Below are 25,651 nucleotides of genomic sequence, written 5' to 3' on the forward strand. Positions count from 1 at the left end.
CCCCAACAATGAGTGTCATAGTGCCAGGAATGTGAACCCCAACAATGAGTGTAATAGTGCCAGGAGTGTGAACCCCAACAATGAGTGTCATAGTGCCAGGAATGTGAACCCCAAAAATTAGTGTCATAGTGCCAGGAATGTGAACCCCAACAATGAGTGTCATAGTGACAGGAATGAGAACCCCAACAATGAGTGTAATAGTGCCAGGAGTGTGAACCCCAACAATGAGTGTCATAGTGCCAGGAATGTGAACCCCAACAATGAGTGTCATAGTGACAGGAGTGTGAACCCCAACAATGAGAACCCCAACAATGAGCGTCATAGTGCCAGGAATGTGAACCCCAACAATGAGAACCCCAACAATGAGTGTCATAGTGACAGGAATGTGAACCCCAACAATGAGTGTCATAGTGCCAGGAATGAGAACCCCAACAATGAGAACCCCAACAATGAGTGTCATAGTGACAGAAGTGTGAACCCCAACAATGAGTGTCATAGTGCCAGGAATGTGAACCCCAACAATGTGAACCCCAACAATGAGCGTCATAGTGACAGGAATGTGAACCCCAACAATGAGCGTCATAGTGCCAGGAATGTGATCCCATGTCTATGGGGGGGGAGAATTGGGGTCCCATGTCTATGGGGGGGGAGAATTGGGGTCCCATGTCTATGGGGGGAGAATTGGGGTCCCATGTCTATGGGGGGAGAATTGGGGTCCCATGTCTATGGGGGGAGATTTGGGGTCCCATGTCTATGGGGGAAGAATTGGGGTCCCATGTCTATGGGGGGAGATTTGGGGTCCCATGTCTATGGGGGGAGATATTTGGGGTCCCATGTCTATGGGGGGGGGAGATTTGGGGTCCCATGTCTATGGGGGGAGATTTGGGGTCCCATGTCTATGGGGGGAGATTTGGGGTCCCATGTCTATGGGGGGAGATTTGGGGTCCCATGTCTATGGGGGGAGATTTGGGGTCCCATGTCTATGGGGGGGGGGGGGATTTGGGGTTCCATGTGTATGGGGGGAGATTTGGGGTCCCATGTCTATGGGGGGGAGAATTGGGGTCCCATGTCTATGGGGGGAGATTTGAGGTCCCATGTCTATGGGGGGGGGGGGGAATTGGGGTCCCATGTCTATGGGGGAAGAATTGGGGTCCCATGCCTATGGGGGGAGATTTGAGGTCCCATGTCTATGGGGGGGGGGGTACACACAGATAGTTAACAATCCGGGGACCTTACACATTCTGTAGCTTTATAAACTTGTCGGAGTCGGCGATCATGTCCGGAATGGTTCCTCGCAGAGGTAAGTTCCCGTTGCTTTCAGCGGCTGTGAATTCTTTAATGGCTCGAGCCAATATCCAGAAGTTGGGGGTCTGGTGGTAAAAACTCGGCTCAGTCAAGTTGCACATTTAGGAAGAGATCAGCAATAATTTCACAACTGACACCCCTCAGATTTAGGGGTTTCCTGTCACCGGGGGGGTTTGAGGTGAACACGCATTAAAATGAATCCTTTAATAAATGAGTGAATTGATAGAGAGAAGAAATGTTAGTTGTTTGCAGGCTGGCTGGTAATTATGCTGGGAAAGGTCAGTTGGTCTGCGATCTACCTCCAGTCCTTACACTCAGACACCAACAGGAACCAGCGGCGCCAACAGGAACCAGCGTCACCAACAGGAACCAGCGCCACCAACCAGGAACCAGCGCCACCAACCAGGAACCAGCGCCACCAACCAGGAACCAGCGCCACCAACCAGGAACCAGCGCCACCAACCAGGAACCAGCGCCACCAAACAGGAACCAGCGCCACCAAACAGGAACCAGCGCCACCAAACAGGAACCAGCGCCACCAAACAGGAACCAGCGCCACCAACACGAACCAGCGGCACCACCAACACGAACCAGCGGCACCACCAACAGGAACCAGCGGCACCACCAACAGGAACCAGCGACGCCACCAACAGGAACCAGCGACGCAAACAGGAACCAGAGGCGCCAACAGGAACCAGAGGCGCCAACAGGAACCAGCGGTGCCAACACGAACCAGCGGCACCACCAACACGAACCAGCGGCACCACCAACACGAACCAGCGGCACCACCAACACGAACCAGCGGCACCACCAACACGAACCAGCGGCACCACCAACACGAACCAGCGACACCAACAGGAACCAGCGACACCAACACGAACCAGCGGCACCACCAACACGAACCAGCGGCACCACCAACACGAACCAGCGACACCAACAGGAACCAGCGACACCAACAGGAACCAGCGACACCAACAGGAACCAGCGACACCAACACGAACCAGCGGCACCACCAACACGAACCAGCGGCACCACCAACACGAACCAGCGGCACCACCAACACGAACCAGCGGCACCACCAACACGAACCAGCGGCACCACCAACACGAACCAGAGGCGCCAACAGGAACCAGCGGCACCAACAGGAACCAGCGACACCAACACGAACCAGCGGCACCACCAACACGAACCAGCGGCACCACCAACACGAACCAGCGGCACCACCAACACGAACCAGCGGCACCACCAACACGAACCAGCGGCACCAACAGGAACCAGCGGCGCCAACAGGAACCAGCGGCGCCAACAGGAACCAGCGGCGCCAACAGGAACCAGCGGCGCCAACAGGAACCAGCGGCAGCAACAGGAACCAGCGGCACCAACAGGAACCAGCGGCACCAACAGGAACCAGCGGCACCAACAGGAACCAGCGGCACCAACAGGAACCAGCAGCACCAACAGGAACCGGGGGGGGGGATGCATAGCACTGTGTTAGCACTTTCCCAGCAGTTTTATGGGGGATTCTGTAGGTAAGTGGGGGAATCTATAGAAGAGAAGTAACTGCCCCTTCATCTCCCTGCTCCAAAGAGAACCTGTTATTTAGCCCTGAATAGGCCAAACAACCCAAAAGCCTCTTTATTTTGTAGAAAACTGAGAAAGTCCCGCAGCAATAACGGAGCTGTACAAGAAGAGTACCTGTTGTGTGATATTTGTGCATCGGTCGTCACTGAAGATTTCCTCGATGTGGCCGGGACACTGGAGAGACAATAAGAATACAAAGCCTCAGAACGGACAGTCGGGAAGTCGGGGACAAGAGGTAAGAAGGCGACGTACTTTGGTGACGTTCAATGCCGTGTTGACGTTCTTCACGGCTTCCTCAAAGTTCTCCTCGTCTTCCGGAACTCCATTCTCGTTCTTTAGAACTCCTGTGACCACATAGAACAGATTAGAAACCACTTCCTCTGCTCCGTACCACCACAACCCTTTCATCTGTCATGCCAAATATAGATTATTATATTATCATTTCAAAGTATCCATCAAACATGACTGTGTGTCACCCAACCATCCACTAGAGGCCACCGGTCAGTTCATCCAACGGTTCAGACGTGTGTCTGCCAACACCCACCGCTATCCGATCCGCTGTTCCCTATCTGTCTGACTCTAGCAGGTTGATTTGGATGACAGTTGGATGTAAATGGACAGGCGGTCTGTTTACATCCAACTGCCCATACAGCAGAGCGGGCGGTGTCTGTGACCGCCCTGCATAGGGTAGCGGACACGGACCCGTCATCTGCCTGCTCAGCGGAGAGATCAGAAGAGAGATCGGTGGAGACATCAAGGGGGAGAGATCAGCAGAGAGATCAGTGGGGATCAGAGAAGAGATCAGCGGGGATCAGAGGAGAGATCAGCGGGGATCAGAGGAGAGATCAGCGGGGATCAGAGGAGAGATCAGCGGGGATCAGCGGAGAGATCAGTGGGGATCAGCGGAGAGATCAGTGGGGATCAGCGGAGAGATCAGTGGGGATCAGAGGAGAGATCAGCGGGGATCAGCGGAGAGATCAGCGGGGATCAGCGGAGAGATCAGTGGGGATCAGAGGAGAGATCAGAGGAGAGATCAGCGGGGATCAGCGGAGAGATCAGCGGGGATCAGCGGAGAGATCAGCGGGGATCAGAGGGGGGATCACTCACTAAGCAGGCGGATCCGCTTGGTGGAGTCACTCACACTCCTTCACTGTGCCAGTTTCCTGGGAACGAACACCCCATATGGGACTAGAAAGAAACATGAAGAGGCTGCAGCACCAGAGACAGGTTGTTGTGCAGCAGGAGCCGGAACATGTGACGTGTTCACCCTGCATGTGTTACGTGTTCACCCTGCATGTGTAACGTGTTCACCCTGCATGTGGAACGTGTTCACCCTGCATGTGGAACGTGTTCACCCTGCATGTGGAACGTGTTCACCCTGCATGTGGAACGTGTTCACCCTGCATGTGGAACGTGTTCACCCTGCATGTGGAACGTGTTCACCCTGCATGTGGAACGTGTTCACCCTGCATGTGGAACGTGTTCACCCTGCATGTGGAACGTGTTCACCCTGCATGTGGAACGTGTTCACCCTGTATGTGGAACGTGTTCACCCTGTATGTGTAACGTGTTCACCCTGTATGTGCAACGTGTTCACCCTGTATGTGGAACGTGTTCACCCTGTATGTGCAACGTGTTCACCCTGTATGTGGAACGTGTTCACCCTGTATGTGGAACGTGTTCACCCTGTATGTGTAACGTGTTCTCCTTCTCCTTTATGGCGGGTTCACACCGGTGTGATGACAGACATTGCATGCGAATTCAGCAATAGTTTGTATGGGTAAAATCGGATCACACTCTCACCAAAATGGTGCAGGACCCTTTTTTTGGTCCACAGTGGAATCGGATCACATGGGGTGTTCAGAGCCATGCGATTCTATACAGTATCACAGTTTGCACTGCGTTCTGCGTTCTGATTTGGGGGTGTCATTAACTTTATACGGACAACCGCAGCCATTTACAGAGAGCAGTGTGAACTGAGTGCGAGTCGGATGCGATGCAGGAACCTGAAAAGTAATCGCTGTGGTTCCCGCATCGCACCGGTGTGACCCGAACTCAATGCGAGTGTAAAATGTGCGCCGATTCCAGAAACAAACTCCACAGAATCTTCATTATAAAAGGACTTACCTTGTCTGATCAGATCCCGGAAAGCTTCCTTATCTTTGTATGATTTGGGGATCTGTCCCGCGTTCTACACAAAGAATAATCGCATCAGAGAAGATTCCAGACAGCCGGAGAAACGCTCCGTCACCCAACACACACATACAAACCTCTCTGCGCCATTTCTCCAAAAACTTGGCGACGATGACAATCCACGGCGTGTGCGAATGATCCTAAACCCAACGAGAAATCATTGAGAATCCTCCACATCAAACGGCATTCTAATGCTGCAATCCTCCAATCAACCCAACCCAACCAACCCAACAACAAGCGACCCACCAACCACTTCAACAAGCGACCCGCCAACAAGCGAACCACCAACCGCTTCAACAAGCGACCCGCCAACAAGCGACCCGCCAACAAGCGACCCACCAACAAGCGACCCGCCAACCACTTCAACAAGCGACTCACCAACCACTTCAACAAGCGACCCACCAACCACTTCAACAAGCGACCCGCCAACAAGCGACCCGCCAACAAGCGACCCACCAACCACTTCAACAAGCGACCCACCAACCACTTCAACAAGCGACCCGCCAACAAGCGACCCACCAACCACTTCAACAAGCGACCCACCAACCACTTCAACAAGCGACCCACCAACCACTTCAACAAGCGACCCGCCAACAAGCGACCCACCAACCACTTCAACAAGCGACCCACCAACCACTTCAACAAGCGACCCGCCAACAAGCGACCCACCAACCACTTCAACAAGCGACCCGCCAACAAGCGACCCACCAACCACTTCAACAAGCGACCCGCCAACAAGCGACCCACCAACCACTTCAACAAGCGACCCGCCAACAAGCGACCCACCAACCACTTCAACAAGAGACCCACCAACAACCAACCCACCAACCACTTCAATAAACGACCAGCCAACAAGCAACCCACCAACAGGCAACCCATCAACAAGAAACCCACCGTCACCCTCCATGTCATATCACACATGTAATGTATCCGTAGAGAACACACGCGTGTCATATCACACATACAATGAACACACCTTTCTGTCCATGTGATCCATGTCATATCACACATACAATGTATCCATAGAGAACATACGCATGTCATATGACACATACAATGTAGAGAACACACCTTTCTGTCCATGTGATCCATGTCATATCACACATACAATGTAGAGAACACGCATGTCATATCACACATAGAGAACACACCTTTCTGTCCATGTGATCCATGTCATATCACACATACAATGTATCCATAGAGAACATACGCATGTCATATGACACATACAATGTAGAGAACACACCTTTCTGTCCATGTGATCCATGTCATATCACACATAGAGAACACACCTTTCTGTCCATGTCATATGACACATACAATGAACACACCTTCCTGTCCATGTGATCCATGTCATAGAGCTGCAGATGTTCCCGGAGCTCAGAGAAGGGCTGATCCAACCTCAGGTCCTCCAGAGCGTTATCAGGATGAGATTCTATCACTGGAAGGTCACAGAAAAGGAAACTTTCCATGACACACGTTTGGGGTCCCCTGACCATCATACAAGTAGGGGGCACCCCAGAGGCGCGGGTCACATGTATGCAGACTCACCGGTATGTTCTTTGACAATAATTCTCATGTATCCTATGAAGCCGTACGCCCGGCAAATCAGAAGCGGGATATTGGCGTTCCACAGCGTCTCCGCCAGACACAGCAACGTGCTGGAAGAAAGAGGCGGAGAGAGAAATCAATGGGGGCGGAAAGAGAAATCAATGGGGGCGGAAACCCCTCTCCCTGTACACAGGAGGTCAGAGGTCACCCAATCAGAGCCCACCTGTGATAGTTTGGTGCAGTCAGGTTTATAGAAGATGATTTCTGATTGGGTGATACAGATTGCAGCACACGTCCTCATTCATGTCCATGTAAAGACCCCCCCCCCCCCCCCCGTGTCAGTAGTGGGGGGAGGGGGAGTGGTGACATCACCCTCTCTGACATGTGGGCCTGGTGATTGGCCGCTATCCCTTGGGGGGAGGTCACAGGCTCCCCCAATAATTGGGTATTTCGCACCCCCTGAAGCAGTGATAGGGGAGTGCCGGCAATGTGACTATGGGGGAGGGGCCTTTTACACGGGCACTGCCAGTAAGTGACCGCGTGTTCCAATCGCTGAGAATACAGACTTACCTCTCCGGTAACTGAGTGCCGATCACTAAAGTAAATTTGTTGAAGAAAGACGGGTCGGTGTCCAGAAGTTGTTCTGGATGCTAAAAAACAAAAGGCGACGTTATTGGTCAGAAGAAAAGCGACTTTTCCTGAAATATTCACCATCAATACAGAGATATCCATCCAATGGTTCCACTAGATGTCCTCAGCATCATTCAACCCACTTCCTCTGAGCCCAGGTTGTCCCGGACCCTCCCCAGCCTGAACTCAGCACAGCGATGAGCTTCTCCTCCAATCAGCACATAGATCTCACTTCCAGCCATACAGAGCCTGCAGGAGGCCGATGCGGGTCCCACGCCGGAACCCACAGAGAAGCTTTTATGTGGATTTCATATCTGCCTACAGTTCAGTGTTACACCAACCTACCTATCAACCAACCAGCCTACCTACCTACCAACCAGCCTACCTACCAACCTATCCACCTACCAACCAACCAGCCTACCTACCAACCAACCAGCCTACCTACCAACCAACCAGCCTACCTACCAACCAACATACCAACCAGCCTACCTACCAACCAGCCTACCTACCTACCAACCAACCAGCCTACCTACCAGCCTACCTATCCACCTACCAACCAACCAGCCTACCTTCCAACCAACCAGCCTACCAACCTACCTACCTACCAACCAGCCTATCTACCAACCAGCCTACCTACCAACCAACCAGCCTACCTACCAACCAGCCTACCTACCAACCAACCAACCAGCCTACCTACCAACCAGCCTACCTACCTACCAACCAACCAGCCTATCTACCTACTTTTATATGGATTTCATATCTGCCTACAGTTCAGTGTTACACCAACCTGCCTACCTACCTACCAACCAGCCTACCTACCTCCCAACCAGCCTACCTACCAACCAACCTATCAACCAGCCTACCTACCAACCAACCAGCCTACCAGCCTACCTACCTACCAACCAACCTACCTACCAACCAACCAGCCTACCTACCAACCAACCAGCCTACCTACCAACCAGCCTACCTACCAACCAGCCTACCTACCAGCCTACCTACCTACCAACCAGCCTACCTACCAACCAGCCTACCAACCAACCAGCCTACCAACCAACCAGCCTACCAACCAACCAGCCTACCTACCAACCAACCAACCAGCCTACCAACCAACCAACCTACCAGCCTACCTACCTCCCAACCAGCCTACCAACCTACCAACTAGCCTACCTACCTCCCAACCAGCCTACCTACCAGCCTATCTCTCTACCTACCAACCAACCAGCCTACCTACCAACCTACCAGCCTACCTACCTACCAACCAACCTACCTACCAACCAACCAACAAGCCTACCTACCTACCAGCCTACAGGAAGGAAGCGCCCCATCCTGGTAATAGTCATTATTGGTGGTGATCTCCCCCGGACTATGGAATACAAGCTTCAACCAGGAGATAATCACACAGGCTCCTCCTCTCACTATTGGCCAGCACAGGGGGGTGGAGTCCACACTTCGAATGATCAGGGAGCCCCTCCCCCATTCACTGACAGATGGGGTACAAACCTGAGACACGAAGTTCCCCGTCACGTCCTCATTCAGCTCCTGTAGAAGCTCCATGGCCGTCTCAGCCCGACTCTGAGGAGGAGAAGATCACAGAATAAAGAAACATCAACAGCTGAAAGCGGCCAATCGGGTCACAAGGAGGTCACCTGCAGGTCACACAGACCCACCAATGACCTGCGAGGGATGTCGCATGCGGGATGACGTCACCTGGAAGGAAGCTGCAAACTGCCGTCATCACCATAGAAAAGTCTCCCCCCCCCCCCCAACAAACGCAACACGTTCCTGTTCATGTTCAATGGCTGATCACATGGAAAAGATTGGATGTAAATCTCAGACATGAAATCTGAACAAAGGACATTCTTCTATAATGTGTAATTGTCTCAGTCCAGAGCACTGAGTGTCATTTCTGTCTGCTGCTTCCTCCCTCTGATATCTGCATGAGACTCCTCCCCCTGCCCCTTCCTCTGATATCTGCATGAGACTCCTCCCCCTGCCCCTCCTCCTTCCTGTCCCTTCCTCTGATATCTGCATGAGACTCCTCCCCCTGCCCCTCCTCCTTCCTGTCCCTTCCTCTGATATCTGCATGAGTCTCCTCCCCTGCCCCTCCTCCTTCCTCTGATATCTGCATGAGACTCCTCCCCCTGCCCCTCCTCCTTCCTGTCCCTTCCTCTGATATCTGCATGAGACTCCTCCCCCTGTCCCTTCCTCTGATATCTGCATGAGACTCCTCCCCCTGCCCCTCCCTCTGATATCTGCATGAGTCTCCTCCCCTGCCCCTCCTCCTTCCTGTCCCTTCCTCTGATATCTGCATGAGTCTCCTCCCCTGCCCCTCCTCCTTCCTGTCCCTTCCTCTGATATCTGCATGAGACTCCTCCCCCTGCCCCTCCTCCTTCCTGCCCCTTCCTCTGATATCTGCATGAGACTCCTCCCCCTGCCCCTCCTCCTTCCTGTCCCTTCCTCTGATATCTGCATGAGACTCCTCCCCCTGCCCCTCCTCCTTCCTGTCCCTTCCTCTGATATCTGCATGAGTCTCCTCCCCTGCCCCTCCTCCTTCCTCTGATATCTGCATGAGACTCCTCCCCCTGCCCCTCCTCCTTCCTGTCCCTTCCTCTGATATCTGCATGAGACTCCTCCCCCTGTCCCTTCCTCTGATATCTGCATGAGACTCCTCCCCCTGCCCCTCCCTCTGATATCTGCATGAGTCTCCTCCCCTGCCCCTCCTCCTTCCTGTCCCTTCCTCTGATATCTGCATGAGTCTCCTCCCCTGCCCCTCCTCCTTCCTGTCCCTTCCTCTGATATCTGCATGAGACTCCTCCCCCTGCCCCTCCTCCTTCCTGCCCCTTCCTCTGATATCTGCATGAGACTCCTCCCCCTGCCCCTCCTCCTTCCTGTCCCTTCCTCTGATATCTGCATGAGACTCCTCCCCCTGCCCCTCCTCCTTCCTGTCCCTTCCTCTGATATCTGCATGAGACTCCTCCCCCTGTCCCTCCCTCTGATATCTGCATGAGACTCCTCCCCCTGCCCCTCCTCCTTCCTCTGATATCTGAATGAGACTCCTCCCCCTGCCCCTCCTCCTTCCTCTGATATCTGCATGAGACTCCTCCCCCTGCCCCTCCTCCTTCCTGCCCCTTCCTCTGATATCTGCATGAGACTCCTCCCCCTGCCCCTCCTCCTTCATGCCCCTTCCTCTGATATCTGCATGAGACTCCTCCCCCTGCCCCTCCTCCTTCCTGCCCCTTCCTCTGATATCTGCATGAGACTCCTCCCCCTGCCCCTCCTCCTTCATGCCCCTTCCTCTGATATCTGCATGAGACTCCTCCCCCTGCCCCTCCTCCTTCCTCTGATATCTGCATGAGACTCCTCCCCTGCCCCTCCTCCTTCATGCCCCTTCCTCTGATATCTGCATGAGACTCCTCCCCCTGCTCCTCCTCCCCCCTCTGATATCTGCATGAGTCACTTCTGACACCAAGAGATAAATGGTGACAGGGGAGGGAGCTCCAGCACACAGCCTGTGATTGACAGCCTCAGCTCTGTTCCTGTGTGAAGGGGGTGTGTCCCTTCCCGCCAATCAACCTTCACGGAGCTCTGCAGAATGTAACTTCAGCTCCCCGTCCCCAACTTTCTGAAAGCTCAGACACACTGTATAAATGCTGGACCTCGTATGGATGTAGAGAAGACACTGCAGATAAACAGGTACAACGTATGTAGAAGGATTTGTCTCCTCTCTGTGTGTCACCTCACTGGGGATATGGAGGCATTACACCCACTTTACATGAAATGTACGGAGGGAATCCCGAGATGGAAGGTTTCCTTCTACTTTACATCAGAAAATCCGAAGAAGTCACTTCCACTTACCTTCCCGATACGACTCGTGGTGAGGAAGAAACTGCCGAGAGAAAATATCCATAAACAATCCATCACAAACAGTTTCCCCAGCTCCACCCACCCCGAGTTCCCGGCTCCACCCACCCCAAATTCCCGGCCAGCTCCACCCACCCCGAGTTCCTGGCTCCACCCACCACGAGTTCCCAACTCCACCCACCACAAGTTCCCGGCTCCACCCACCACAAGTTCCCGGCTCCACCCACCACGAGTTCCCGGCTCCACCCACCACGAGATCCCGGCTCCACCCACCACAAGATCCCAGCTACACCCACCACAAGATCCCAGCTACACCCACCACGAGTTCCCGGCTCCACCCACCACAAGTTCCCGGCTCCACCCACCAGGAGTTCCCGGCTCCACCCACCCGGAGTTCCCGGCTCCACCCACCACAAGTTCCCGATACGACTTCCGGTGAGGAAGAAACTGCCGAGAGAAAATATCCATAAACAATCAATCCATCACAGACACTTTTCCCAGCTCCACCTACCAAAAGTTCCCAGCTTCATCCACCCCAAATTCCCGGCCCCACCCACCACAAGTTCCCGGCTCCACCCACCACAAGTTCCCGGCTCCACCCACCACAAGTTCCCGGCTCCACCCACCCGGAGTTCCTGGCTCCACCCACCCGGAGTTCCCGACTCCACCCACCAGGAGTTCCCGGCTCCACCCACCCGGAGTTCCCGGCTCCACCCACCCGGAGTTACCGGCTCCACCCACCAGGAGTTCCCGGCTCCACCCACCCGGAGTTCCCGGCTCCACCCACCCCGGGTTCCCGGCTCCATCCACCCCAAATTCCTGGCCAGCTCCACCCACCTTGAGTTCCCAGCTCCATCGACCCAGAGTTTCTGGCTCCACCCACCCCAAGTTCTTAGCTCCACCCACCCCAAGTTCCCAGCTCCACCCACCCCAAGTTCCCAGCTCCACCCACCGCAGTTTCTATCGATTTTCATTATTTTTACATTCTTTGGACATTCCTTGTTTTGTACATTATGCAGCAGGAGGAGTAACTTCATGGCCACAGAGGTCACCCCTCCCCCCAATCCAACATCAGATCTTTACCCCTCCCCCATCAGATCCTCGACCCTCCCCCATCAGATCCTCGACCCTCCCCCATCAGATCCTCGACCCTCCCAAGCACATAGATGTCTCTGTGGACTCCTCCTCCACATCACTTCCTAAGATACAAACTCCTCCTCCACATCACTTCCTAAGATACAAACTCCTCCTCCACATCACTTCCTAAGATACAAACTCCTCCTCCACATCACTTCCTAAGATACAAACTCCTCCTCCTCCACATCACTTCCTAAGATACAAACTCCTCCTCCACATCACTTCCTAAGATACAAACTCCTCCTCCACATCACTTCCTAAGATACAAACTCCTCCTCCACATCACTTCTTAAGATACAAACTCCTCCTCCACATCACTTCCCAAGATACAAACTCCTCCTCCACATCACTTCCCAAGATACAAACTCCTCCTCCACATCACTTCCCAAGATACAAACTCCTTCTCCACATCACTTCCCAAGATACAAACTCCTCCTGCACATCACTTCCCAAGATACAAACTCCTCCTCCACATCACTTCCCAAGATACAAACTCCTCCTCCACATCACTTCCCAAGATACAAACTCCTCCTGCACATCACTTCCCAAGATACAAACTCCTCCACATCACTTCCCAAGATACAAACTCCTCCTCCACATCACTTCCCAAGATACAAACTCCTCCTCCACATCACTTCCCAAGATAAACTCCTCCTCCACATCACTTCCTAAGATACAAACTCCTCCTCCAAATCACTTCCTAAGATACAAACTCCTCCTCCACATCACTTCCCAAGATACAAACTCCTCCTTCACATCACTTCCTAAGATACAAACTCCTCCTCCACATCACTTCCTAAGATACAAACTCCTCCTCCACATCACTTCCCAAGACACAAACTCCTCCTCCACATCACTTCCCAAGATACAAACTCCTCCTTCACATCACTTCCCAAGATACAAACTCCTCCTCCACATCACTTCCCAAGATACAAACTCCTCCTGCACATCACTTCCTAAGATACAAACTCCTCCTCCACATCACTTCCCAAGACACAAACTCCTCCTCCACATCACTTCCTAAGATACAAACTCCTCCTCCAAATCACTTCCTAAGATACAAACTCCTCCTCCACATCACTTCCTGAGATACAAACTCCTCCTCATCACTTCCTAAGATACAAACTCCTCCTCATCACTTCCTGAGATACAAACTCCTCCTCCACATCACTTCCTATGATATACAAACTCCTCCTCCACATCACTTCCTATGATATACAAACTCCTCCTCCTCCACATCACTTCCTATGATATACAAACTCCTCCTCCACATCACTTCCTATGATATACAAACTCCTCCTCCTCCACATCACTTCCTAAGATACAAACTCCTCCTCATCACTTCCTAAGATACAAACTCCTCCTCCACATCACTTCCTAAAATACAAACTCCTCCTCCACATCACTTCCTAAGATACAAACTCCTCCTCCACATCACTTCCTAAGATACAAACTCCTCCTCCACATCACTTCCTAAGATACAAACTCCTCCTGCACATCACTTCCTAAGATACAAACTCCTCCTCCACATCACTTCCTAAGATACAAACTCCTCCTCCACATCACTTCCTATGATACAAACTCCTCCTCCACATCACTTCCTAAGATACAATCTCCTCCTCCACATCACTTCCTATGATACAAACTCCTCCTCCACATCACTTCCCATGATACAAACTCCTCCTCCACCTGACTTACTTGTTCCCGACATCTTCTCCTCTCACCACATTCCCGTCCACAATGGTGAAGGATCCGATCCCTGCAAGAGATCACACATCGATCATCAATCACCCAACTCACATATATAATGAGGTCCAAGTGATTGTCCTGAACGATCGTCACATTCCTCCATCATTATGTGATAATAAGAACATGGTAATCACACACATCCAACTGCCACTTCTATCATCATTGTCATCCATCTGGAGGGGACATCACAGTCATACGATTATACCGCCAATTACATGTGACGGGGTGTGTCCTATCAGTATAAATGCCAGTTGTCTGACGGGGTGTGTCCTATCAGTATAAATGCCAGTTGTCTGCAATAGGGAGTGTCCTATCAGAATAAATGTCAGTTGTCTGACGGGGAGTGTCCTATCAGCATAAATGTCAGTTGTCTGACGGGGAGTGTCCTATCAGTATAAATGTCAGTTGTCTGTGATGGGGAGTGTCCTATCAGTATAAATGTCAGTTGTCTGTGATGGGGAGTGTCCTATCAGTATAAATGTCAGTTGTCTGTGATGGGGAGTGTCCTATCAGTATAAATGTCAGTTGTCTGTGATGGGGAGTGTCCTATCAGTATAAATGTCAGTTGTCTGTGATGGGGAGTGTCCTATCAGTATAAATGTCAGTTGTCTGTGATGGGGAGTGTCCTATCAGTATAGATGTCAGTTGGCTGTGACGGGGAGTGTCCTATCAGTATAGAGGTCAGTTGTCTGACGGGGAGTGTCTGACGGGGAGTGTCCTATCAGTATAGAGGTCAGTTGTCTGACGGGGAGTGTCCTATCAGTATAGATGGCAGTTGTCTGACGGGGAGTGTCCTATAAGTATAGATGGCAGTTGTCTGACGGGGAGTGTCCTATCAGTATAAATGTCAGTTGGCTGTGACGGGGAGTGTCCTATCAGTATAGATGTCAGTTGTCTGACGGGGAGTGTCCTATCAGTATAGATGGCAGTTGGCTGTGACGGGGAGTGTCCTATCAGTATAAATGTCAGTTGTCTGACGGGGAGTGTCCTATCAGTATAGAGGTCAGTTGTCTGACGGGGAGTGTCCTATCAGTATAGAGGTCAGTTGTCTGACGGGGAGTGTCCTATCAGTATAGAGGTCAGTTGTCTGACAGGGAGTGTCCTATCAGTATAGAGGTCAGTTGTCTGACGGGAAGTGTCCTATCAGTATAGATGGCATTTGTCTGACGGGGAGTGTCCTATCAGTATAGATGGCAGTTGTCTCTCGGGGCGGAGTGTCCTATCAGTATAGATGGCAGTTGTCTGACGGGGAGTGTCCCATCAGTATAGATGGCAGTTGTCTGACGGGGAGTGTCCCATCAGTATAGATGGCAGTTGTCTGACGGGGAGTGTCCCATCAGTATAAATGTCAGTTGGCTGTGATGGGGAGTGTCCTATCAGTATAAATGTCAGTTGGCTGTGATGGGGAGTGTCCTATCAGTATAAATGTCAGTTGGCTGTGATGGGGAGTGTCCTATCAGTATAAATGTCAGTTGTCTGACGGGGAGTGTCCTATCAGTATAGAGGTCAGTTGTCTGACGGGGAGTGTCCTATCAGTATAGATGGCAGTTGTCTGTAATGGGGAGTGTCCTATCAGTATAGATGGCAGTTGTCTGTAATGGGGAGTGTCCTATCAGTATAGATGGCAGTTGTCTGTAATGGGGAGTGTCCTATCAGTATAGATGGCAGTTGTCTGTAATGGGGAGTGTCCTATCAGTATAGATGGCAGTTGTCTGACGGGGAGTGTCCTATCAGTATAAATGTCAGTTGTCTGACGGGTATCAGTATAAATGTCAGTTGTCTGACGGGGAGTGTCCTATCAGTATAAATGTCAGTTGTCTGACGGGGAGTGTCCTATCAGTATAGAGGTCAGTTGTCTGACGGGGAGTGTCCTATCAGTATAGAGGTCAGTTGTCTGACGGGGAGTGTCCTATCAGTATAGAGGTCAGTTGTCTGACAGGGAGTGTCCTATCAGTATAGAGGTCAGTTGTCTGACGGGAAGTGTCCTATCAGTATAGATGGCATTTGTCTGACGGGGAGTGTCTTATCAGTATAGATGGCAGTTGTCTGACGGGGAGTGTCCTATCAGTATAGATGGCAGTTGTCTGACAGGGAGTGTCCTATCAGTATAGATGGCAGTTGTCTGACAGGGAGTGTCCTATCAGTATAGATGGCAGTTGTCTGACAGGGAGTGTCCTATCAGTATAGATGGCAGTTGTCTGACAGGGAGTGTCCTATCAGTATAGAGGTCAGTTGTCTGACGGGGAGTGTCCTATCAGTATAGATGGCAGTTGTCTGACGGGGAGTGTCCTATCAGTATAGATGTCCGTTGTCTGACGGGGAGTGTCCTATCAGTATAGATGGCAGTTGTCTGACAGGGAGTGTCCTATCAGTATAGAGGTCAGTTGTCTGACGGGGAGTGTCCTATCAGTATAGAGGTCAGTTGTCTGACGGGGAGTGTCCTATCAGTATGGATGGCAGTTGTCTGACGGGGAGTGTCCTATAAGTATAGATGGCAGTTGTCTGACGGGGAGTGTCCTATCAGTATAAATGTCAGTTGGCTGTGACGGGGAGTGTCCTATCAGTATAGATGGCAGTTGTCTGACGGGGAGTGTCCTATCAGTATAGATGTCCGTTGTCTGACAGGGAGTGTCCTATCAGTATAGATGGCAGTTGTCTCTCGGGGCGGAGTGTCCTATCAGTATAGATGGCAGTTGTCTGACGGGGAGTGTCCCATCAGTATAGATGGCAGTTGTCTGACGGGGAGTGTCCTATCAGTATAAATGGCAGTTGTCTGACGGGGAGTGTCCTATCAGTATAAATGGCAGTTGTCTGTTCTATTACTCACCCGGCAGCACTAAGTTTTTGAGGATCTCGGTTCCGGTTGCCGTGGCGTTTATAAGACACACGTGAGCCGATTCCAGAGCTTCCTGTCCGTGGTCCCCCCACAACCTGGAGAGAAACGGAGCTCATTGGTCACATGACTACAGGGACAGTTTACATTCTAAACACTAAAACATGGCCGACAGATCATCTCTGCAGAGCATTGCCCCCATCAGATCATTTCTGCAGAGCATTGCCCCCCATCAGATCATCTCTGCAGAGCATTGCCCCCCATCAGATCATCTCTGCAGACCATTGCCCCCCCCCATCAGATCATCTCTGCAGACCATTGCCCCCCATCAGATCATCCCTGCAGAGCATTGTCCCCCATCAGATCATCTCTGCAGAGCATTGTCCCCCCATCAGATCATCTCTGCAGAGCATTGCCCTCCATCAGATCATCTCTGCAGAGCATTGTCCCCATCAGATCATCTCTGCAGACCATTGCCCCCCCATCTGATCATCTCTGCAGACCATTGCCCCCCATCAGATCATCTCTGCAGAGCATTGTCCCCCATCAGATCATCTCTGCAGAGCATTGCCCCCCCCATCAGATCATCTCTGCAGAGCATTGCCCCCCATCAGATCATCTCTGCAGACCATTGCCCCCCTCTATCAGATCATTTCTGCAGACCATTGTCCCCCATCAGATCATCTCTGCAGACCATTGTCCCCCCATCAGATCATCTCTGCAGACCATTGTCCCCCCATCAGATCATCTCTGCAGACCATTGTCCCCATCAGATCATCTCTGCAGACCATTGTCCCTCCATCAGATCATCTCTGCAGACCATTGTCCCCCCATCAGATCATCTCTGCAGACCATTGTCCCCCCATCAGATCATCTCTGCAGACCATTGTCCCCCCATCAGATCATCTCTGCAGAGCATTGCCCCTCCATCAGATCATCTCTGCAGAGCATTGTCCCCATCAGATCATCTCTGAAGACCATTGCCCCCCCCCCATCTGATCATCTCTGCAGACCATTGTCCCTCCATCAGATCATCTCTGCAGACCATTGTCCCTCCATCAGATCATCTCTGCAGACCATTGTCCCCATCAGATCATCTCTGCAGAGCATTGTCCCCCATCAGATCATCTCTGCAGAGCATTGTCCCCATCAGATCATCTCTGCAGACCATTGCCCCCCCCCCATCAGATCATCTCTGCAGACCATTGCCCCCCATCAGATCATCTCTGCAGAGCATTGTCCCCCATCAGATCATCTCTGCAGAGCATTGCCCCCCCCATCAGATCATCTCTGCAGAGCATTGCCCCCCATCAGATCATCTCTGCAGACCATTGTCCCTCCATCAGATCATCTCTGCAGACCATTGCCCCTCCATCAGATCATCTCTGCAGACCATTGTCCCTCCATCAGATCATCTCTGCAGACCATTGCCCCCATCAGATCATCTCTGCAGAGCATTGTCCCCCCCCATCGGATCATCTCTGCAGAGCATTGTCCCTTCATCAGATCATCTCTGCAGACCATTGTCCCCCATCAGATCATCTCTGCAGACCATTGTCCCCCCATCAGATCATCTCTGCAGAGCATTGTCCCTCCATCAGATCATCTCTGCAGACCATTGTCCCCCATCAGATCATCTCTGCAGACCATTGTCCCCCCATCAGATCATCTCTGCAGAGCATTGCCCCTCCATCAGATCATCTCTGCAGAGCATTGTCCCCATCAGATCATCTCTGAAGACCATTGCCCCTCCATCAGATCATCTCTGCAGACCATTGTCCCTCCATCAGATCATCTCTGCAGACCATTGTCCCTCCATCAGATCATCTCTGCAGACCATTGTCCCCCCATCAGATCATCTCTGCAGACCATTGTCCCCCCATCAGATCATCTCTGCAGACCATTGTCCCCCCATCAGATCATCTCTGCAGAGCATTGTCCCTCCATCAGATCATCTCTGCAGACCATTGTCCCCCATCAGATCATCTCTGCAGACCATTGTCCCCCCATCAGATCATCTCTGCAGAGCATTGCCCCTCCATCAGATCATCTCTGCAGAGCATTGTCCCCATCAGATCATCTCTGAAGACCATTGCCCCTCCATCAGATCATCTCTGCAGACCATTGTCCCTCCATCTGATCATCTCTGCAGACCATTGTCCCTCCATCAGATCATCTCTGCAGACCATTGTCCCTCCATCAGATCATCTCTGCAGACCATTGTCCCCATCAGATCATCTCTGCAGAGCATTGTCCCCCATCAGATCATCTCTGCAGAGCATTGTCCCCATCAGATCATCTCTGCAGACCATTGTCCCCATCAGATCATCTCTGCAGACCATTGTCCCTCCATCAGATCATCTCTGCAGACCATTGTCCCTCCATCAGATCATCTCTGCAGACCATTGTCCCCATCAGATCATCTCTGCAGAGCATTGTCCCCCATCAGATCATCTCTGCAGAGCATTGTCCCCATCAGATCATCTCTGCAGACCATTGTCCCCATCAGATCATCTCTGCAGACCATTGTCCCCATCAGATCATCTCTGCAGACCATTGTCCCTCCATCAGATCATCTCTGCAGACCATTGTCCCTCCATCAGATCATCTCTGCAGACCATTGTCCCTCCATCAGATCATCTCTGCAGACCATTGTCCCTCCATCAGATCATCTCTGCAGACCATTGTCCCCATCAGATCATCTCTGCAGACCATTGCCCCCCCCCCATCAGATCATCTCTGCAGAGCATTGCCCCGATCAGATCATCTCTGCAGAGCATTGTCCCCATCAGATCATCTCTGCAGAGCATTGTCCCCATCAGATCATCTCTGCAGAGCATTGTCCCCATCAGATCATCTCTGCAGAGCATTGTCCCCATCAGATCATCTCTGCAGAGCATTGTCCCCATCAGATCATCTCTGCAGAGCATTGTCCCCATCAGATCATCTCTGCAGAGCATTGTCCCCATCAGATCATCTCTGCAGAGCATTGTCCCCATCAGATCATCTCTGCAGACCATTGCCCCCATCAGATCATCTCTGCAGACCATTGCCCCCATCAGATCATCTCTGCAGAGCATTGTCCCTCCTTCAGATCATCTCTGCAGAGCATTGTCCGCCATCAAATCATCTCTGCAGAGCATTGTCCCCCATCAGATCATCTCTGCAGAGCATTCCCCCCCCCCCATCAGATCATCTCTGCAGAGCATTGTCCCTCCATCAGATCATCTCTGCAGACCATTGTCCCCCATCAGATCATCTCTGCAGACCATTACCCTCCATCAGATCATCTCTGCAGACCATTGCCCCCCCATCAGATCATCTCTGCAGAGCATTGCCCTCCCATCAGATCATCTCTGCAGACCATTGTCCCCCCATCAGATCATCTCTGCAGAGCATTGTCCCTCCATCAGATCATCTCTGCAGAGCATTGTCCCTCCATCAGATCATCTCTGCAGAGCATTGTCCCCCCATCAGATCATCTCTGCAGACCATTGCCCCCCCCCCATCAGATCATCTCTGCAGACCATTGTCCCCATCAGATCATCTCTGCAGACCATTGTCCCTCCATCAGATCATCTCTGCAGACCATTGTCCCTCCATCAGATCATCTCTGCAGACCATTGCCCCCCTCTATCAGATCATCTCTGCAGAGCATTGTCCCCCATCAGATCATCTCTGCAGAGCATCCCCCCCCCATCAGATCATCTCTGCAGACCATTGTCCCTCCATCAGATCATCTCTGCAGAGCATTGTCCCTCCATCAGATCATCTCTGCAGACCATTGCCCCCATCAGATCATCTCTGCAGACCATTGTCCCCCATCAGATCATCTCTGCAGACCATTGCCCTCCATCAGATCATCTCTGCAGACCATTGCCCTCCCATCAGATCATCTCTGCAGACCATTGTCCCCCCATCAGATCATCTCTGCAGAGCATTGTCCCTCCATCAGATCATCTCTGCAGAGCATTGTCCCTCCATCAGATCATCTCTGCAGAGCATTGTCCCCCCCCCCCCCATCAGATCATCTCTGCAGACCATTGTCCCCATCAGATCATCTCTGCAGACCATTGTCCCTCCATCAGATCATCTCTGCAGACCATTGCCCCCCTCTATCAGATCATCTCTGCAGAGCATTGTCCCCCATCAGATCATCTCTGCAGACCATTGTCCCCCATCAGATCATCTCTGCAGAGCATTGTCCCTCCATCAGATCATCTCTGCAGAGCATTGTCCCCCATCAGATCATCTCTGCAGAGCATTGCCCCCCCCATCAGATCATCTCTGCAGACCATTGTCCCCATCAGATCATCTCTGCAGACCATTGTCCCTCCATCAGATCATCTCTGCAGACCATTGTCCCCATCAGATCATCTCTGCAGACCATTGTCCCTCCATCAGATCATCTCTGCAGACCATTGTCCCTCCATCAGATCATCTCTGCAGACCATTGTCCCCATCAGATCATCTCTGCAGAGCATTGTCCCCATCAGATCATCTCTGCAGACCATTGTCCCTCCATCAGATCATCTCTGCAGACCATTGTCCCTCCATCAGATCATCTCTGCAGACCATTGTCCCTCCATCAGATCATCTCTGCAGACCATTGTCCCTCCATCAGATCATCTCTGCAGAGCATTGTCCCTCCATCAGATCATCTCTGCAGACCATTGTCCCCATCAGATCATCTCTGCAGACCATTGTCCCTCCATCAGATCATCTCTGCAGACCATTGTCCCTCCATCAGATCATCTCTGCAGACCATTGTCCCTCCATCAGATCATCTCTGCAGACCATTGTCCCTCCATCAGATCATCTCTGCAGAGCATTGTCCCTCCATCAGATCATCTCTGCAGAGCATTGCCCCTCCATCAGATCATCTCTGCAGACCATTGTCCCTCCATCAGATCATCTCTGCAGACCATTGTCCCCCATCAGATCATCTCTGCAGACCATTGCCCTCCTCTGCAGACCATTGCCCCTCCATCTGATCATCTCTGCAGAGCATTGCCCTCCTCTGCAGACCATTCATTGTAGAATACAGATGGTGATGGGCCCCCGGTACACCCCCTCCCCCCTGCAGTACAGTCAGAACCCCCTCCCCCATACCTGAGCTCCCCCTCCCCCATACCTGAGCTGTCTGTCATATTTCTGCTCCTTCTCCACCTTCGCCATGATCCTCACCCGGAAGTGAACCAAGTGCAGCTGATGTGCGGTACTCACATTTCACCGGCAGGTGGCGCCAATATAACGCGGGACACAGAGCCGCCGGCTGCAGTAATCAATTCTCACCAGCAGGTGGCGCCTCTTCTACAGAACCATCTACAGCACCGGCAGTGCGCGAACTTCACCGGCAGGTGGCGCCAACACCGCAGAGATTATACAGCGCCTGTCTATAGAGGAGAGACCCTTCCTATCATTATATAATATACATTATCATCATTATAGGGGGGGGGCATATTATCATTATAGGGGGGGGGGCATAATATCATTATGGGGGGGGGCATATTATCAGCAATTATTATCCGTGCAGAGGGATCCATCCTCATATCACATCCATCAGAAAATCTGTTTCTGTTGCCCCCCCCCCCCCAAATATTTTTATTAGAATTTTTATTTTTTCAAACAGAAAATCCAGAAAATTATTATAGAGAATAAAGAGAGAGAAACATTCCGGGGGGGGGGGGGGATTCTCCACTTCCAACATTTCATTCTCATGTATTTTATTATTATACAGTAAAACCTCGGACTGCGAGGATAATTCGTTCCAGAAACATGCTTGTAATCCAAAGCGCTTGTATATCAAAGCATTTATTTTACAGAGTATAAAAGAGAAGAGAGGCGCCTCTAAGGGTCCTTTCACACGGAGCGGATCCGTATTGATCCGTATTGATCCGTATTGATCCGTATTTGATCCGTATTGATCCGTATTGATCCGTATTGATCCGCCCCGTGTGTGTCCGTCGGCTCAGCCTGGATCCTACGTCATCCCCGCTGATCTGTCGGCGGACTGGGCGGTCCCAACACACTGTGCAGAGACCGCCCTGTCTCTCCTTCGCTCTCCTCTATGGGGGGACCGTGTGTCCGTATTCATCCGATCCGTTCCACCGAACGGAAGAAAAATAGGGTTTTCTTCCGTCTGAAAAAGCGCATCTTTGCGGACGCGGATGTTTGCGGACGTTAGCAGATGCATCATCCGCTAACGTCTGCAATCCCATAGGGAAGCATTAAATAAACGGACCGTTTGTCCGTACGTGTGAAAGGGCATCCGCTAACGTCCGCGTCCGCAAAGATGCGCTTTTTCAGACGGAAGAAAACCCTATTTTTCTTCTGTCTGGCGGAAAGGATCGGATGAATACGGACACATGGTCCCCCCATAGAGGAGAGCGAAGGAGAGACAGGGCGGTCTCTGCACAGTGTGTTGGGACCGCCCTGTCCGCCGACAGATCAGCGGAGATTTACGGAGGATCCAGGCTGAGCCGATGGACACACACGGGGCGGATCAATACGGATCCTCCCCGTGTGAAAGGGCCCTAAGTGTAGCAATAAGTTGCTGAATGTTGTCCCTTCATTACATGGAACCATATTGTTACACTAATGCCGCGTACACACGATCGGATTTCCGATGGAATAAAATCCAATGGAATTTTCCGTCGGAATTCCGATGAAGCGGACTTCCGTCAGTCTTGCCTACACACCACCAGACTAAATTCCGACCGTCCAAACGCGGTGACGTAAAACACGACGACGAGCCGAGAGAAATGAAGTTCAATGCTTCCGAGCATGTGCGTCAACATGATTCTGAGCATGCGTGGATTCTTCTCCGATGGAATTCCACACAGACGATCGGAATTTCTTATCGGGAAAAATGTAAAACATGTTCTATTTTTTTTTTTACACCGATGGAAAAAACGATCGCGTGTACGCGGCATTAGAGGCGCCTCTCTTCTCTTTTATACTCAGTTGTGACATGACGCTGCTCTTATATCAAGACATCGCTCAACTACTGAGGAACCTCCCCCAACTACTAAGGAACCTCCCCCAACTACCAAGGAACCTCCCCCAACTACTAAGGAACCTCCTCCAACTACTAAGGAACCTCCCCCAACTACCAAGGAACCTCCCCCAACTACTAAGGAACCTCCCCCAACTACCAAGGAACCTCCCCCAACTACTAAGGAACCTCCTCCAACTACTAAGGAACCTCCCCCAACTACCAAGGAACCTCCCCCAACTACTAAGGAACCTCCTCCAACTACTAAGGAACCTCCCCCGACTACTAAGGAACCTCCCCCAACTACCAAGGAACCTCCCCCAACTACTAAGGAACCTCCCCCAACTACCAAGGGACCTCCCCCGACTACTGAGGAACCTCCCCCAACTACCAAGGGACCTCCCCCGACTACTGAGGAACCTCCCCCAACTACCAAGGGACCTCCCCCGACTACTGAGGAACCTCCCCCAACTACCAAGGAACCTCCCCCAACTACTAAGGAACCTCCTCCAACTACTAAGGAACCTCCCCCGACTACTAAGGAACCTCCCCCAACTACCAAGGAACCTCCCCCAACTACTAAGGAACCTCCCCCAACTACCAAGGGACCTCCCCCGACTACTGAGGAACCTCCCCCAACTACCAAGGGACCTCCCCCAACTACTAAGGGACCTCCCCCAACTACTAAGGGGGTCAAATACTTATTCTCCTCCATTGATAACATTTGTATCATGTGATCTCTCTGGAGTTCTGGTTGATCTTCTGTCTCCTATGAGAGAAATTACAGACCCTTCATTTCTATGTAACGATCTGCAGGGGAGACGATCGGTATTTCCCCCCTCTGTATTGGAATATTTGTGTAACGCCCCCTTACTTCCAGTATGGGCAATACACTAAAGTCAGTGGGGGATGGGAGATTTATTTTGCTCTCATTCACTATTTGTGTAATTTTTGGGTCTCCTGTCATTCCAGAAATGTCCGCTGGGTCAGTCTGTGGTCAGGGGGTGCAATACCATCCCTGGCCAGCATTTGGCGCCAGAGGGGTTCTGGCGGAGCAAGTTTCTCCAGCAGCCAATCAGAGAAGTTTCTCCCTCGCAAGGCATGCTGGGGAGGGGTATATCTGTGACCGGTGTCATGTGTTCTAAAATCTTCGCGGCATCCACCTTCAGGGCGCGGCATCCACCTTCAGGGCGTGGCATCCATGGACCCCGCCGGTGCGGCCCACCTGGCCAAAGCTGCAGAAAACCCTCATCCGGAGGTACAAGGGACTCCAGTGACTTGCTGGGTTCCGGGTTCCACTGAAAGGATCCCAGGCTGGGTGCCGTACGATTGGGGAGTCGGTTTGAGGGGAACCCGGAGGCGGGTCGTCCAACAGAGCCTGAACCAATCAATCAGGGGGTCCGGTGACCAGAGTACTGACAGGTATGTTTGCTGCCCTCTGGTGACCAATGCAGAAATCTACTGGGAGACAGGCCCGTGATAGGGGCCCGGGAGACAGGTCTGTGATAGGGGCCCGGGAGACAGGTCTGTGATAGGGGCCCGGGAGACAGGTCTGTGATAGGGGCCCGGGAGACAGGCCTGTGATAGGGCCCCGCATCCTCCCAGAGGTCCTAAGTGACACCTCGGCTGCCAGACTCATACAAAGGGGGTCTGTCCGGGGGGGCACTTCACCCACTCAGATGGAGGGGCGACGAGTTACAAGTTGGTGCTACGCAGAGCAGTGCTGATTGCGCTATCTAATATCCGGGCCTGATACCACAAGGTTCTCTCTCTTCACCCTTCCCACTGATGTTGGGCCTGGAGAACCTTCATTC

The 25,651-nt window shown here is 52.0% G+C and overlaps 2 protein-coding genes across 3 annotated transcripts in view; one reads left to right on the forward strand and one right to left on the reverse strand.

Moving 5' to 3' along the window:
• NAE1 (NEDD8 activating enzyme E1 subunit 1) overlaps window positions 1-22,078 on the reverse strand; it is a 49,925-nt gene extending 27,847 nt beyond the window's left edge. For both annotated transcript variants that reach the window (XM_040329668.1, XM_040329667.1), the window contains exons 1-13: window positions 21,975-22,078; window positions 16,835-16,938; window positions 13,957-14,017; window positions 11,116-11,146; window positions 8,761-8,832; window positions 7,201-7,280; window positions 6,631-6,740; window positions 6,411-6,520; window positions 5,157-5,219; window positions 5,014-5,077; window positions 3,139-3,230; window positions 3,001-3,060; window positions 1,237-1,370 (exon numbers count right to left, since the gene is read on the reverse strand). In XM_040329668.1, coding sequence (XP_040185602.1) covers window positions 1,237-1,370; window positions 3,001-3,060; window positions 3,139-3,230; window positions 5,014-5,077; window positions 5,157-5,219; window positions 6,411-6,520; window positions 6,631-6,740; window positions 7,201-7,280; window positions 8,761-8,832; window positions 11,116-11,146; window positions 13,957-14,017; window positions 16,835-16,938; window positions 21,975-22,018 — 1,025 coding nt within the window. In that variant the 5' untranslated portion in view covers window positions 22,019-22,078. The remainder of the gene's footprint in view (window positions 1-1,236; window positions 1,371-3,000; window positions 3,061-3,138; window positions 3,231-5,013; window positions 5,078-5,156; window positions 5,220-6,410; window positions 6,521-6,630; window positions 6,741-7,200; window positions 7,281-8,760; window positions 8,833-11,115; window positions 11,147-13,956; window positions 14,018-16,834; window positions 16,939-21,974) is intronic.
• LOC120916857 (proteoglycan 4-like) lies at window positions 22,017-24,481 on the forward strand (the record flags this gene model as incomplete). The annotated part of the gene is made up of 2 exons (XM_040327800.1): window positions 22,017-22,033; window positions 23,836-24,481. Coding segments are annotated over exons 1-2 (663 nt in total), but the record flags the coding sequence as incomplete, so codon positions are not given.
• Between the last annotated feature and the right edge of the window lie 1,170 nt (window positions 24,482-25,651).

Source organism: Rana temporaria, chromosome 11, assembly GCF_905171775.1.
Source record: "Rana temporaria chromosome 11, aRanTem1.1, whole genome shotgun sequence".
Classification (NCBI taxonomy): Eukaryota; Metazoa; Chordata; class Amphibia; order Anura; family Ranidae; genus Rana; species Rana temporaria.